The 12,849-nt window shown below is 34.9% G+C and overlaps 1 protein-coding gene and 1 pseudogene across 1 annotated transcript; one reads left to right on the forward strand and one right to left on the reverse strand.

Annotated features, from left to right (window-relative positions):
• The first annotated feature begins 619 nt into the window (after positions 1-619).
• On the forward strand, positions 620-2,610 carry LOC120184367 (60S ribosomal protein L7-2-like). Its single transcript, XM_039188856.1, has 7 exons — positions 620-696; positions 895-1,073; positions 1,173-1,270; positions 1,351-1,408; positions 1,881-1,960; positions 2,051-2,153; positions 2,221-2,610. The coding sequence occupies exons 2-7, from the start codon at positions 897-899 to the stop codon at positions 2,434-2,436; spliced, it is 732 nt and encodes a 243-aa protein (XP_039044787.1). The 5' UTR covers positions 620-696; positions 895-896; the 3' UTR covers positions 2,437-2,610.
• Positions 2,611-8,512: 5,902 nt separating this feature from the next.
• Positions 8,513-12,849, reverse strand: part of LOC120184384 — a 31,115-nt pseudogene continuing 26,778 nt past the window's right edge.

Genomic DNA, 12,849 nt, shown 5'->3' on the forward strand with positions numbered 1-12,849 from the left:
CAATTCTACAGTTATAGGGCAAAACCATCTCTACATTCAAATCCATCTCAACACTTTTAATGGTGAATTCAATCACCTTATCATGCCATTGTCAAATGTGAATTATTATATTAACAAATTTAATGATCACATCGACACATTAATAATGGGTTTTATTTGTCAAAACATTTACTTAATATAATTTTCAAGTTTGAAAACACAATTAAATTCATAAATGATTTAGTTGTTTTTTTTTAAATCAAGGCTTTATATACCCTTAAAAATATATTGTAAAACCTAAAATCTAAAATAAATTATAATTAGAAGGCATTAATAAATAGAATACCAATTATTCAATTTTTTAATTCGTTTTTAAATATGATTTTTGATAAATTAAAATCTAGGGTGGTAAATTAAACAAAATTTAAGGAAAAACAATATATATATATAATATATATATATTTCTTTGATTTAAGGTTTGTTCAAAAGGATTGGGCTATAAAAAGGGCATTTTGGGTTGTATCATAGTAACAATCCATTTTTGTTCAAACTAACAAAAGCCCAATTCCATTCTCCTAAAAACCCTAGAGACCCGAAATCAATCAATCATTATAATTAGACTGTAGAAGTTCCGCAATCCTTTTTTTCTGCCGCATCCGATACCGTCCACTGTTCACGTAACCATCTGCTGCGCTTTCTGGCAAACCTTTAAGAACTGTAATAAAAGAACAACAATTTCTTTGCAGTAATCTGTATTTTTTGTTTGAATTTTTATGAATTGATTTAGATAACACATTTCAGTTTTTCTATTTTTTGTTTGTCTGGTAGACTTCGTTTTCCTTTTTGAACTGATAGATATTTGAAATATGTTCTAGTTTTTCTGATTGATTTGGATTTGATAATAATGTGGACTAGAAATGGGTGAGGAGGTTAAGGCTGTGGTTCCGGAGTCACTTTTGAAGAAGCAGAAGAGGAATGAAGAATGGAAGCTTGTCAAAAAGCAGGAGATTGAAGTTGCAAAGAAGAAAAAAGTCGAGAACCGCAAGCTGATTTTCACTAGAGCTAAGCAATATGCGAAGGAGTATGAGGCTCAGGTAAAAAAAAAATCTGTTTTTTTTTCTTTCTTTTTTTTTTTTTTTTTTTGCAATCTTTAAAGCTTCAGAGCCATAATATTTATGGTCTATAATCGACAGGAAAAAGAGCTGATTCAATTGAAGCGGGAGGCAAAGTTGAAAGGAGGATTCTATGTAGATCCAGAAGCTAAACTCTTGTTCATCATCCGAATCCGTGGGTATGTGATTATTTTTACAGTACATTTATATATGGATCTAAATTATGAACTGTATCGAGCTGTGAATTTTTTGGTTTCAGTATCAATGCCATGCACCCTAGGACGAGAAAGATCTTGCAGCTCTTGCGTTTGAGACAGGTAGTTTACCAATTTTTTTCTGGTACTAAGTCGATACAGATTGTGAGAACTAATACCCCACTTTTTCCTTGCCTGAATTGTGTGTATGTGTGTAGTGAATCTTCCTTTGATGGAGACAGATATCTAGTTGAAATAGCCTTTCTCTTTGACGCTTTAATGTTGGTGACTTCTTAGCGTTTTTTTTAGATTTTGTCTAAAATTAAGTTGTACCAGATTGTTTATATATAGTTTGAAGTTGTTGGAACTCTGGAGTTTGCCATTTGGTTAGTGTAACTCGAAATTGAGTACTAGCTTTTTGTTAAATTAACTAGTTCCATACGATGCTCACTTTGTCATTGTAACTCTGGGTTTTTCTTTCTAACATCGCCACAAACTGATGGTTGTTTTATGTATAGGAAACTATATAATGTTTCTTTCAATAAATGAATCAAATCTGATTCTAAATTGTTTTGTTTGTTCATATCATTTGCAGATTTTCAATGGTGTTTTTCTTAAAGTGAACAAGGCAACAATGAACATGCTTCACCTTGTTGAGCCATATGTGACTTATGGGTATTTTTTCTGTCTTCCTACTACCTGCTATCTCTTTTTAGCCATGTTATACGCTTTTGATATCTTATTTCTCATGATGTATGATTTTAGATACCCTAATCTCAAGAGTGTGAGGGAATTGATTTACAAAAGAGGTTACGGGAAGTTGAACAAACAGAGAATTGCGTTGACGGACAACTCAATCGTGGAGCAGGTCTGTATCTTATTGCATTTACCAAATTTTAAAGTCCTGAACATTTACTAATCTATACTGTTGACAGGCCCTTGGCAAGTTCGGCATCATCTGTGTTGAAGATCTCATCCATGAGATCATGACTGTAGGACCTAATTTTAAGGAGGCCAACAATTTCCTTTGGCCCTTTCAGCTCAAGGCACCGTTAGGTGGTCTGAAGAAGAAGAGAAACCACTATGTCGAAGGAGGAGATGCAGGAAACCGTGAGAATTACATCAATGAGCTAATTCGGAGAATGAATTAGACTCGGGGGGAGATGGTTAATTCAGTGGATGAAGCATTTTTGGTTTGTTCTGAAGGATACTGATCTTTATTTCTTTTGGCATTTAGATACAGTTTTGTTTAAAACCATTAACTCTTGGTGTTTTACCATTATTATATTTTCTAAAATAACTTTCCCAAAGATTTGTTGCTTTCATTATGAGATATAGTACTCGGGTTCTTTGATGAGCAGATGCCGTTATAATGCACTTATGAACCAACAAAACGAATGACAATCTTTACAATTGTTAAAATTATATATCATTTTTGTTTTTAAAATTATAATTCTAGCTGGTATGAAATAAGTTATCATTTACTTTGTACGAAGTTTGGGTTAAGCAAGTGGATTTTATAAAATTTACTCAATTTTTAAAAAATAAAATTTAAATCTTAAAAAAAGAATAACCAACTATTTATTACTCCACGACTCATTCAAATACTCTCTTTTTTTTAATAAGAATGAAGACCACTACAGTAGAATATTAACTAAAAACAAAAGCAGGACCATGAAGGTTACAAGTGAGATGAGGGATGATCTCATGGGGGCTTCCAAATATATGCATGATTGACCATCAATATTAATAGTGGATTTGGCAAGGGAATCAGTAGCAACATTAGCTTCACGACGAATGAGAAGAAAGTCAAGCATCTATAGTTTAGAAATGAGGCTTGCAATAAAGCGAACAAATGATATGGGGTTAATGTTAGTCGTTGGTGAAGACACTAGATTAAAAGCTTCCGCACAGTCCGTTTGGCATTGAAGATTCTCAATTCCATGGGATCACGCTAGTTGAAGCCCTTCAAAAATACCCCATAGTTCAACTTGCAAAGGAGACGAAATCCCGACCGGTTTATTGAACCCAACAATCCAATCTCCATCATTATTTTGATTGAGACCACCTACCGAACCAAGAGAAGAAATATTATAAACCGCACCGTCAGTGTTGAGGGTGCATCAACCACCAGGTGCAGGTCGCCATTGGACTAGCTCAGGACAGGAAAAGTCAGCACCGATTGAAAAAGAAGGCGTTGCTGTAATGAAATATTGAGACCAATTCTTACTTGGACAGATTAATTGGTCATTGGAGAGGTTCACGCCAGCAAAGATGATGGAGTTCCTTCGCTTCCAGATCTACCAAGTTATAGAAGAGAAAATAATTTTCCAGGGAATATTTGTGCCAGCAAATAACCTATTAGACTCAAGATTCATCAGAAACCAGTCATTAGCATCAAGAGTAAAGAAATTCGAGAGGTGTTGCCGGGGAATAACCGACTGCCATAGAGCATCAGTGTTACTGCAATCACGCAGAATGTGCATAGTAGATTCATCAGTAGAGCCACAGATTTGACAGAGTGGATCATTGGTGAGATTCCTTGAGCAGCGATTAAGGTTTGTGAGTAAGTGGTCTTTATAGGAGAGCCAAAGAAAATGCTTAATGCGCTCCGGGATAGGCAGACGCCAAAGCTTGGACGATTTAACATCTTTGATATCCCAAGAATCTTTGGAAAAGAGATTATAAGCAGATTTCACAGAGAAATTACCATGCTTTCCATGAGACCAAATACAACGATCATAACCGACATTGGGGTTGGGAGGCTGAACATTCAAAAAATGTTGAAGCGTAGAGGGGTGAAGAAACTGTCGAAGTAAATCCCAATTCCAACTACTGTTCGACAAAACGAGATCACAAACCAAAAGGTTATCGTCGATGGTAGTATCCTCTTTTTTCCAATCAGAGAGACTGACCAAGTTTCGGCAGCCAAGTATCGTGCCAGAATATGATAATAGAGCCATCGCCTGCAGACTAAGAGATGAAATCATAGAAGCTAGACCAGACTTTTGATAAGGCTTTCCATAGATGAGAGCAATTCGGCCGGAAGATGGAAGAGGGGCAAGTAGAGAGCACCTAGTATTTTTGCCGACGAAACTTTATATAGTAGCTCTCCGTATCCGAAGCAAAAGGAAAGCAGAATTGTGCTGCTGCAACTTTCGAAAGCCGAGATCTCTATTATTTCTAGGTTGAGAAAAGGTAGCCCAATTAACAAGAGGAATGCCTCGAGTTTGATTAGTAGAATCCCAATTAAATTATCTAACCAATTTTTCAATGTCATGACAGACTCGAGAAGGGAAGCGACTAGTCTGCATGAAATAAGTGCAGATGGCCATAAGAACAGAGTTAGCTAGAGTAATCCGTCCAGTAAAAGAGAAGAACCGTGCCGACCACCCCTGGAGTTTCTTTTTAATTTTATTAATAATAAAGTTATAAAACTCGTCCTAAACCCTAAACCCTAAACTAAAGTTAGAGACTTGCTTAATGCCAAGGCGAGAACAAACTATGTTTGCAGTCTCAATGCTCATATTGGGCGAGAAATACACATGAGATTTAAGCTTGTTGACTTTGTGACCAGAATAGTGGCCAAACTCAGCAAGGATATTATCAATTAAGGTAGCTTGTTAAACAGTTGCCTTATCATACAAAATTAAGTCATCTGCAAAGAAAAGATGACTGATAGGAAGACCCCCTCGTACCAAATTAAACGGTTTCCAGGCACCATCCTCGGAAGCAAGCTTGATATGGTGTCCAAGCCTTTCCATCGATAAGAACAAAAAGATAAGGAGAGATTGGATCACCTTACCAAACTCCACAATGGGGTTTAAATTCCTTACTAAGACTCCATTAAACTGAATCTGCATGGAAGATGAGGAAATACAATGCAAAATAAGACGAGTAATAGTTGGGGGGAATCCAGCTTCATAAAGTGTATCAGCTATGAGGTCCTAGCACAGGCGATCAAATGCTTTTTCCAAGTCCACCTTAATCGCCATCCAACCATCTTTATCTTTCTTAGATTTCATAGAATGGATGACCTCTTGATTGATAATAATATTCTCCGAGATGCTTCTACCATGAATAAAGTTTGATTGCTTAGGAGCAACAAGACGAGGCATAACGTGCTGGAGACGTCACACAAGGATCTTAGTAATAAGCTTGTATAAGACCGTACAAAGACTGATGGGTCGAAAGTCTTTGAAACTAGAAGGACTTGGAACTTTGGGGATGAGATCTAGGATTGTTTTGTTCAATAAAGGATCAATATCACTTCCTGAGAAAATATTTTGAATCATAGAACAAATCGAAGCACCAACAATGTCTCAATACTTTTGGTAGAAATCAGCGTGTAAACCATCCACTCTCGGGGATTTAAATGGAGCCATATTAAATAAGTCTTCTTTTATTTCCATGGGATTAAGCAAATTGTCAAGATGTTGCATGCCTTCATGAAGCATAGCTGGAAAAAACCAGAAATGGGGAAACTGCCATTAACATCACCATCAAGAGAAAAAAGCTTCTGAAAATAGATGTTAGCTTCTTGCCGAAGAACAGTAGGGTCTGAACACCAATCTCTGGTAGTAATTTGAAGAGAATAAATCTGATTAATCCTCCTATTATCGCTTTTTTTTTTGTGTGAAAATAAGTTGTGTTCCTATCACCGAAGTTAATCCAATCCGTACGAGATTTTTGCTTCCATAAAATCTCTTCTTGATCGAGAATTAATTCCAGTTCAGGTTGAAGTTAAGTCTCAAGACGAGAGAGGTAAGAGCCTCGTTTTTTATCTAAAAATGTTGAATACCCCAAAGATGAGACATAACATTACGTTTACGATGAGAAAGTTGACCAAAAATAGAGCAATTCCAAGCAGCAGCAGTAACAGCACTGAACTTAGAAATAGTACCAGTTATTGGGAGGGAAGAGTCGCAATTATCTAGAACAAATTTATGAAAATCTTTATGGAGGGTCCAACCAGCAAAGTAGCAAAAATGGTGTTGCTGTGACTTATTAGGGTGATGACCAATAGATAATAAGAGAGGTCGATGATCAGACTTCATCCGAAGAAGATGGTAAGCAAACGTGTCAGGATAAGCTTCAAGCCATTGTTCATTACATAAGCAACGATCAAGATGGACTGCACAATGCCTTCTATACCAAGTGAAGTCAGGCCCTTGGTACCCAAGATCATGGAGACCCGATTCAAAAACAACATTGATGAAATCTTGATCTGAGGAGTGAGTGTTTATGCAACCTTTTCGATCACTAGGAGACAATGCAACATTGAAATCGCCAAGAAAAACTCAAGGCTCAATAATATAATTGGAGAGGAAGTGAAGATACGACCAGAGAGCCTTTCTCTTTGTGGGATTTGGGCTTGCGTAGACGAAAGTAGCAAGGGCAGAATTATTTTTGGACAGACAGTGGACCCGACAATGAACGAATTGAAAATGACTGAAGAGAACATCAACATGAATATGATCATACCAACAGATCCAAATACCGCCGGACAAACCATCAGCTTCAACTCTGAAAGAATTCGAAAACTTGAGTTGAGCAATAACTCTATCAGCATTGTGATTGCTTATACGGGTTTCAACAAAACCCACAACATCCGGAGAATGATCACGTAGGTATTGGCGAGCAACACGGTTGAAGTTACGGTGACCAAAGCCTTGAGCGTTCCATATAAAAATGTTAAAATACATGAATAAAAAATGGAGAAGAAAAAAGGAAGAGAAGCCAATTATTCCATCATGGCCTCGGGGCCATTTCTAGTTACAGAAGGAACTAAAGCTTCAATTGGGATACGGGGGATTATCTCCATCCGATAACTGCATAGCGTGATGTTTGTTAAGGTCAAGATTCTCACCTGATTTTGTGCGTGACAGTTTAGAGGAAGAAGCTTCACTAGATAAAGTACATGATCCTTGCATGGGATTTTTAATTAATGCATGTGGCTTTTCAAGTTTGACTCCAAGGTTAGATTGTTTCCTGGAAACGTGAGGGACAGTTGGAGATTTTTTAGGAATTGCTGAAGCCTTACCCTTTTAGCTTCACTAGATAAAGTACACGTTCGATCGTGAGTCGGATGTGTAACAATGTTCAAAGCAACCCCGAGGATACTGTTAGCGATTTCATTAGAAATGATGGTAATTGGGACTTGGAGAATATTAATAGCTTTGTTGATGAAGACATTGCTCGGAAAATCACTGTTGTTCCCCCGCCTTATAGGGATGACGGTGCAGATCTTCCGATTTGGCTTTGGGAGGACTCGAGAACCTACATAATTAAGTCATCTTATCGTGAACTGCGTCATGTTAGTTGGGAAGCGAAAGACAATATTTGGACTATTGCGTGGAACTTTGATGGCCCACAACGGATTCATAATTTCATCTGGCTAACCTTGAGAAATAGGCTGCTCACCAACATGGAGAGAGCGAGACGAGGCTTAACCTCTGACCCGAGTTGCCCATCTTGCGGAGAGAGTGTCGAGAATATCCTCCACGTAGTCTGTGATTGCCCAGATGCCAAGATCACCTGGCTTCAGATCCTTCCATCTCATGATGCAGGGAGTTTCTTTTCCTTCTCCCTTCTTGATTGGTTAAACACTAACCATAAAAATCTTGTAGGGACCATTGGAAATGGCTACCGCTGGAACAACCTCTTTGGAATTGTGATGTGGAGACTCTGGAAGAATCGGTGCAACCTCATCTTCAATGGTGTTAGCTGCTCGCCTTTGGTTACTATACAAGCAACGCAGGAGTGGGCTCATTCGATCTCCAACAGGAAACTCTCCCATTCCTCCACTGCTACCCGAAGCACTATGAACCAAAGATGGAACCCACCTAACGTGGGTATGATCAAGCTCAACACGGATGGGGCGATGAATCCTATCTCGAAGGATACGACTAGAGGAGGCTTAATTCGAAATCATAAAGGAGATCGGATTGTGGGGTATGGACGTAATATCGGACGTTGTTCGGTTCTTCACGTCGAGCTGTGGGCCCTCCTGGACGGTTTACGCCTAGCCTGGGATATTGGGGCAAGGTCTATCATTGCCGAAATGGACAGTGCTGAAGCTATAAGTATACTTTCATCCCACAACCATTGGAACGAATAATCACTAATCCGGAGAATTTATAGCCTTCTTAAACGTTGTTGGACTGTCAATCTCACTTGTATTCGTCGAGAAGCTAATACCACGGCTGATGCACTTGCTTGTAAAAGCTATAGATTGTGGGTATTGCTATTTTGAACAACCCACCTGCTGACCTCCTTTCGTTCATCCAAGCTGATAAGCAGGCTCGAAGCAGGAATCTCGTTCTTTACCAAGTTCTTCTCTTTATCTTGCTATAACCAAAAAACATGTAAAGGATTTTTGAGTTTTATCAACTGATCTAAATAGTTAAAGGAAGTGGTAAAGACATCGTTACATGTATAGCAACCACGTGAAATTTTCTTTTAACTAAAAATAAGCATCTCGTATTCTTTAAAAATTCCAAGAATTATACGCCTACTACTTCCCAATATTATACCTGCGTAGGTAACTTAACTCTTTTTTCTTTTTGGGGAGGAATGCGTCTCTACATCATGTGAGATGGTAATGAAATAATTCTTATTACAACAACGAATGTATCTTAACTATTTTGGCCGGTTTTTAAAGTGGCAAAAGGGAGGTGAATTTTTTTTTAATATTCCTAATCGACAGAAAAAGCAACTCGACACTCCCAAAGAAATTTGGCTGATAGGTGTGGAGGCATCTTTATCGTGTATGAGTAATTGGGGGGAGGACATTTCTCCCCCCTTATTGGGATAAAGGCATATCGATACTCTTAATAAAAGTAGGTATGTTGCTGGTCCTGACTATTTTTTTTTGGTTCGGGATGAAAATGAAAAATGAGCCTCTAATTTAAAAAGAAATTTAATAAATGTGTAATATAAAATTTTCATTAGAATTTTTTATTAAATTAAATAAATAGTAATTCATTACAATATCAAAAATATAAAAAATATATTTATGCATATAAATACTTATAAAAAAAACATTACCTTCAAGCATTTCTTGATGTAAAATCATTGATGATAGTGTCATCATCAATGTTTTCTAACATATTTTTATCAAAACATAACATATCATTTGAAAGTAAAAGAACGATATTATCTAGAATTTGGAAATATATAAAAATTAAAAGAAAGAATTTGAAAACATGATCTACCTAAAATTTTAAGAACAATCTTCAATATGATTCAAGCAACACAATTGATGATAAACAATTATGACTTCGTGTTTGTGAGAAATTGAAACATGAGTAGCAATTTTCAAGAATTGTGAAATATGGAAGAGAAAAGAAACATGCTAATCATATTTAATTTTTCCTCCCATTGAGTTCTGAAGAGAAAAAAGTAATGTTAATAAAATTTTCGATCGATATAGAAAATCGGGAAACATATTTGGCGAATTGATGGTGGAAATTCAGAAAGACCCAAATTAAAAAGATTCAATTGAATTTTTTTTGAGAAAAATATTAAATTAGAGTTGTATGAGAAGTTGAACAATTTAATAATATTGATATAAAAACTCAATGATAATAATTGACACTTTAATAAACTCATGGACCCCATTATTTTATTTTACAGTTTTTTAAAAAAATATTATACTATTTTTTTAATTTATGGGTCCTGGACAGGCACCCTCCTGTTCTGGCCCAGGGCTGACCATGTGTTCATGTTGCCTAGCGAAGCCATCAGACACCCTTAAGAGAACTTACAAAGCTGTAACAGCTAGAGCATGGGGCAATTCCTCCTGGTATGATTTATGAGGAGGTATCTTGACATCTTTGAATGAAGATTTCAAAGCGTTATGGGGCTCGTTATTCGATTTTCAAATTAATCAATTAAATCAATTTTCTTTAGCCGTCAGCGGCACCGGCTTTGATGTTAGTAGGCGTCCACTAGTTCTTTTTTTTCTTTTTTCTTCTGTTTTTTAATAAAAGTAATTCTGCATGTGTTGCACATTTATCTCTGCATATGTTGTAGGTTTATCTTTGTCTTTGTGGCACGTTTTTTAATTTTTTCTCAATTGTTTGTCCGTTCTTTTATTTATATTTTTCTCAGGGTTAGATTTGACGACGAAATGATTGATCAAGATGACGCTTATTCGGAATCTTGTTGATCTTCCCTGTTATGGACTTTTGGATTGAATTTGGATATGTGATTTTGCGTTTGTGGATAGTTTCTCACGACGCTCGGCTCTGATCTTTAGTTCTCGATGGTCTTTCAATAATTTAATTCCCTTTTATGGTTCGTTTTCTGATACAATCATATTTATTCGTATCTATTTTAGTCTATTGTTCGGGTTTTTAACATTTTCCATGTATGGTAGTGGCTAGTTTCAATGTTATAGGAAAAGTCCAAATTATGTATTTAGTTTACGATAATAGTTGTAAACTCTTATTGTAATTTCAGATATTTTTATTTTTTTAATAATACTAACGGCTTCTATTAAAAAAACATAAAATATATTTTTATAAATATGTAAATACTCAACATAAAATTATTAAAATTGAAAAAAGATGTTATGTATATAATATTATAAAACCCTAATTATAGAAATAATAATAAATTATAGATTGAAGTCATAAGTAGAAACGAATAAATAATACAAAAACACATGCATATATAAATAGATAAATAAGTTAAAAATGTTAAATATAAAAATGATATTATAAAAAGTATACAAACATAAAATTACTTATATTTATTATAAGACTCTAATAAAAATAATAATTAAAGAATATAATTACATATGTAATTACATCAATTTAAATCTCTCTTAAAAACAAAAAAAAATATTTAAAGATTACAAACACACAAAAATTATATAATTATATCCAAATCTACTATAGGGTGACTTCCCAAACCCATCCTAAATTTTAGAATTCTTATTTAAAATTTGAAACGATTTTTATAATAATCTGATAAAATTTATTAAAATTATATTATAAATATATTTTTATACACAGTTAAATAGAGAATTCATTAGCTAAGCATCACAGGCGATGAATGTAACAAAAATCTATTGAGCCCAAGACAAAGGTGGAGAAATCAATATCTACAGAAATGCATTGTGATCCCTAAATATATTGGATATACAAAACAAGAACAATAATAAACACATAATTTTTTATTTCATAATAAACAAGAACAATAATAAATATGTTGGGAATCACGGTCTTTCCCGCTTCATGAAGTTAAGACATACACTTAGGATACGTTTGGTTCACGGAATGTAAGATTACCAGTGGGAATAAAAGATTACCAGGGAATAGGATTACTGGGAATGTTGTATTTTGTGTATGGTTGGTTTAGCAGGAATGTAAGATTACCATGTTTGATTAATGGAATAAAAGATTATTAGAATGTATATTTGACCAAATTGTCCTTATTATATATTTGTATAATATTACAAATTGTAAAATATTTATATATTTTCTTTAAAAAATTAAATTCATAATATTTATATAATTTTTTTTACAAAATAAAAAATATAAAAAATATTTAATGAAAGGGTAAAAAAAATTTTTAACCCTTGAACTTCATATAAAATTTTAATTATAGTTTTTTTTTGTAAATCTAAAATAATTTAAGGATAAATTTGTAATTTAACTTTCGTAGAATTTTTATTATTCAATGACAGAAGAAGGATATTTTTGAAAAAAATAAAAATTTAAGGGCATTTTAGTCCAAAACATCGGTAATGTTACAATACCTAAGAGAAGGAAGGTAATAGCATTCCCAGTTATATACCCCAAAAAATCTACTATTGGTAATAAAACATTACCGGGAATGAGATTCTCGATCAACCAAACATGGGAATGTGGGATTCCCAACCCATGGGAATCCCACAATCCTTAAACCAAACACCCCCTTAGAGATTAAGGATAGTAAAGAGAGCACAAGAGTATAATTCTCAAATTTTGGTGGTTTTTCTACTATACAAAAGAATAGTAGGATTACAAGGATGTGTTCACAAAATTTAACTCACACTTGATTCAATCAAGCTTGATGATAAAGACTTCCCAAGCTATATCTCTTCTCTCTCAAAGAGGCTTTCTAACTCTCTAGTTTCTCACTCTAAGAAGTGGACTCTCTCAGTATTTTTGGATTTTTTTGGATAGTTAGGAATGAAGTTTCTCACCCCTATTTATACTACTCCACTTCCACAATAAATGGTGGAGATTACTTACATCCAAGGGTGGAGATTAATTTTCTAGAATGCTCCACACACTCTAAGAAGCTTTACACTCTTTTACTCCCTTCTATATTCTTTCATACTCTTCCATAAGGTTATGCACATCTCCAAAATATTCGAGAGGATTCTACGCTCTTCCAGAAGCTTCTAGAGAATTCTATATTTCTTTAGAGTTCTCCGAAATGTTCTAGAAAATTATATACTTCTATAGAAAGCTCTAGAATTTTGTAGAACCTCTCCAATTAAGGAGGGATCCAACAAATCTCCCCCTCTCAACTTAAATGGGAGGTAGTAGCAAGTAGACACCTTGACA

Source organism: Hibiscus syriacus, unplaced genomic scaffold (genome assembly GCF_006381635.1).
Source record: "Hibiscus syriacus cultivar Baekdansim isolate YM2019G1 unplaced genomic scaffold, ASM638163v2 tig00112888_pilon, whole genome shotgun sequence".
Classification (NCBI taxonomy): domain Eukaryota; kingdom Viridiplantae; phylum Streptophyta; class Magnoliopsida; order Malvales; family Malvaceae; genus Hibiscus; species Hibiscus syriacus.

Coding starts and splice junctions, on each gene's coding strand:
- LOC120184367 (XM_039188856.1), top strand. CDS start 897: ATGGGTGAGGAGGTTAAGGCTGTGGTTCCGGAGTCACTTTTGAAGAAG. Junction 1,271..1,350: donor TTCATCATCCGAATCCGTGG/GTATGTGATTAT, acceptor TTTTGGTTTCAG/TATCAATGCCATGCACCCTA. Junction 1,409..1,880: donor AGCTCTTGCGTTTGAGACAG/GTAGTTTACCAA, acceptor TATCATTTGCAG/ATTTTCAATGGTGTTTTTCT.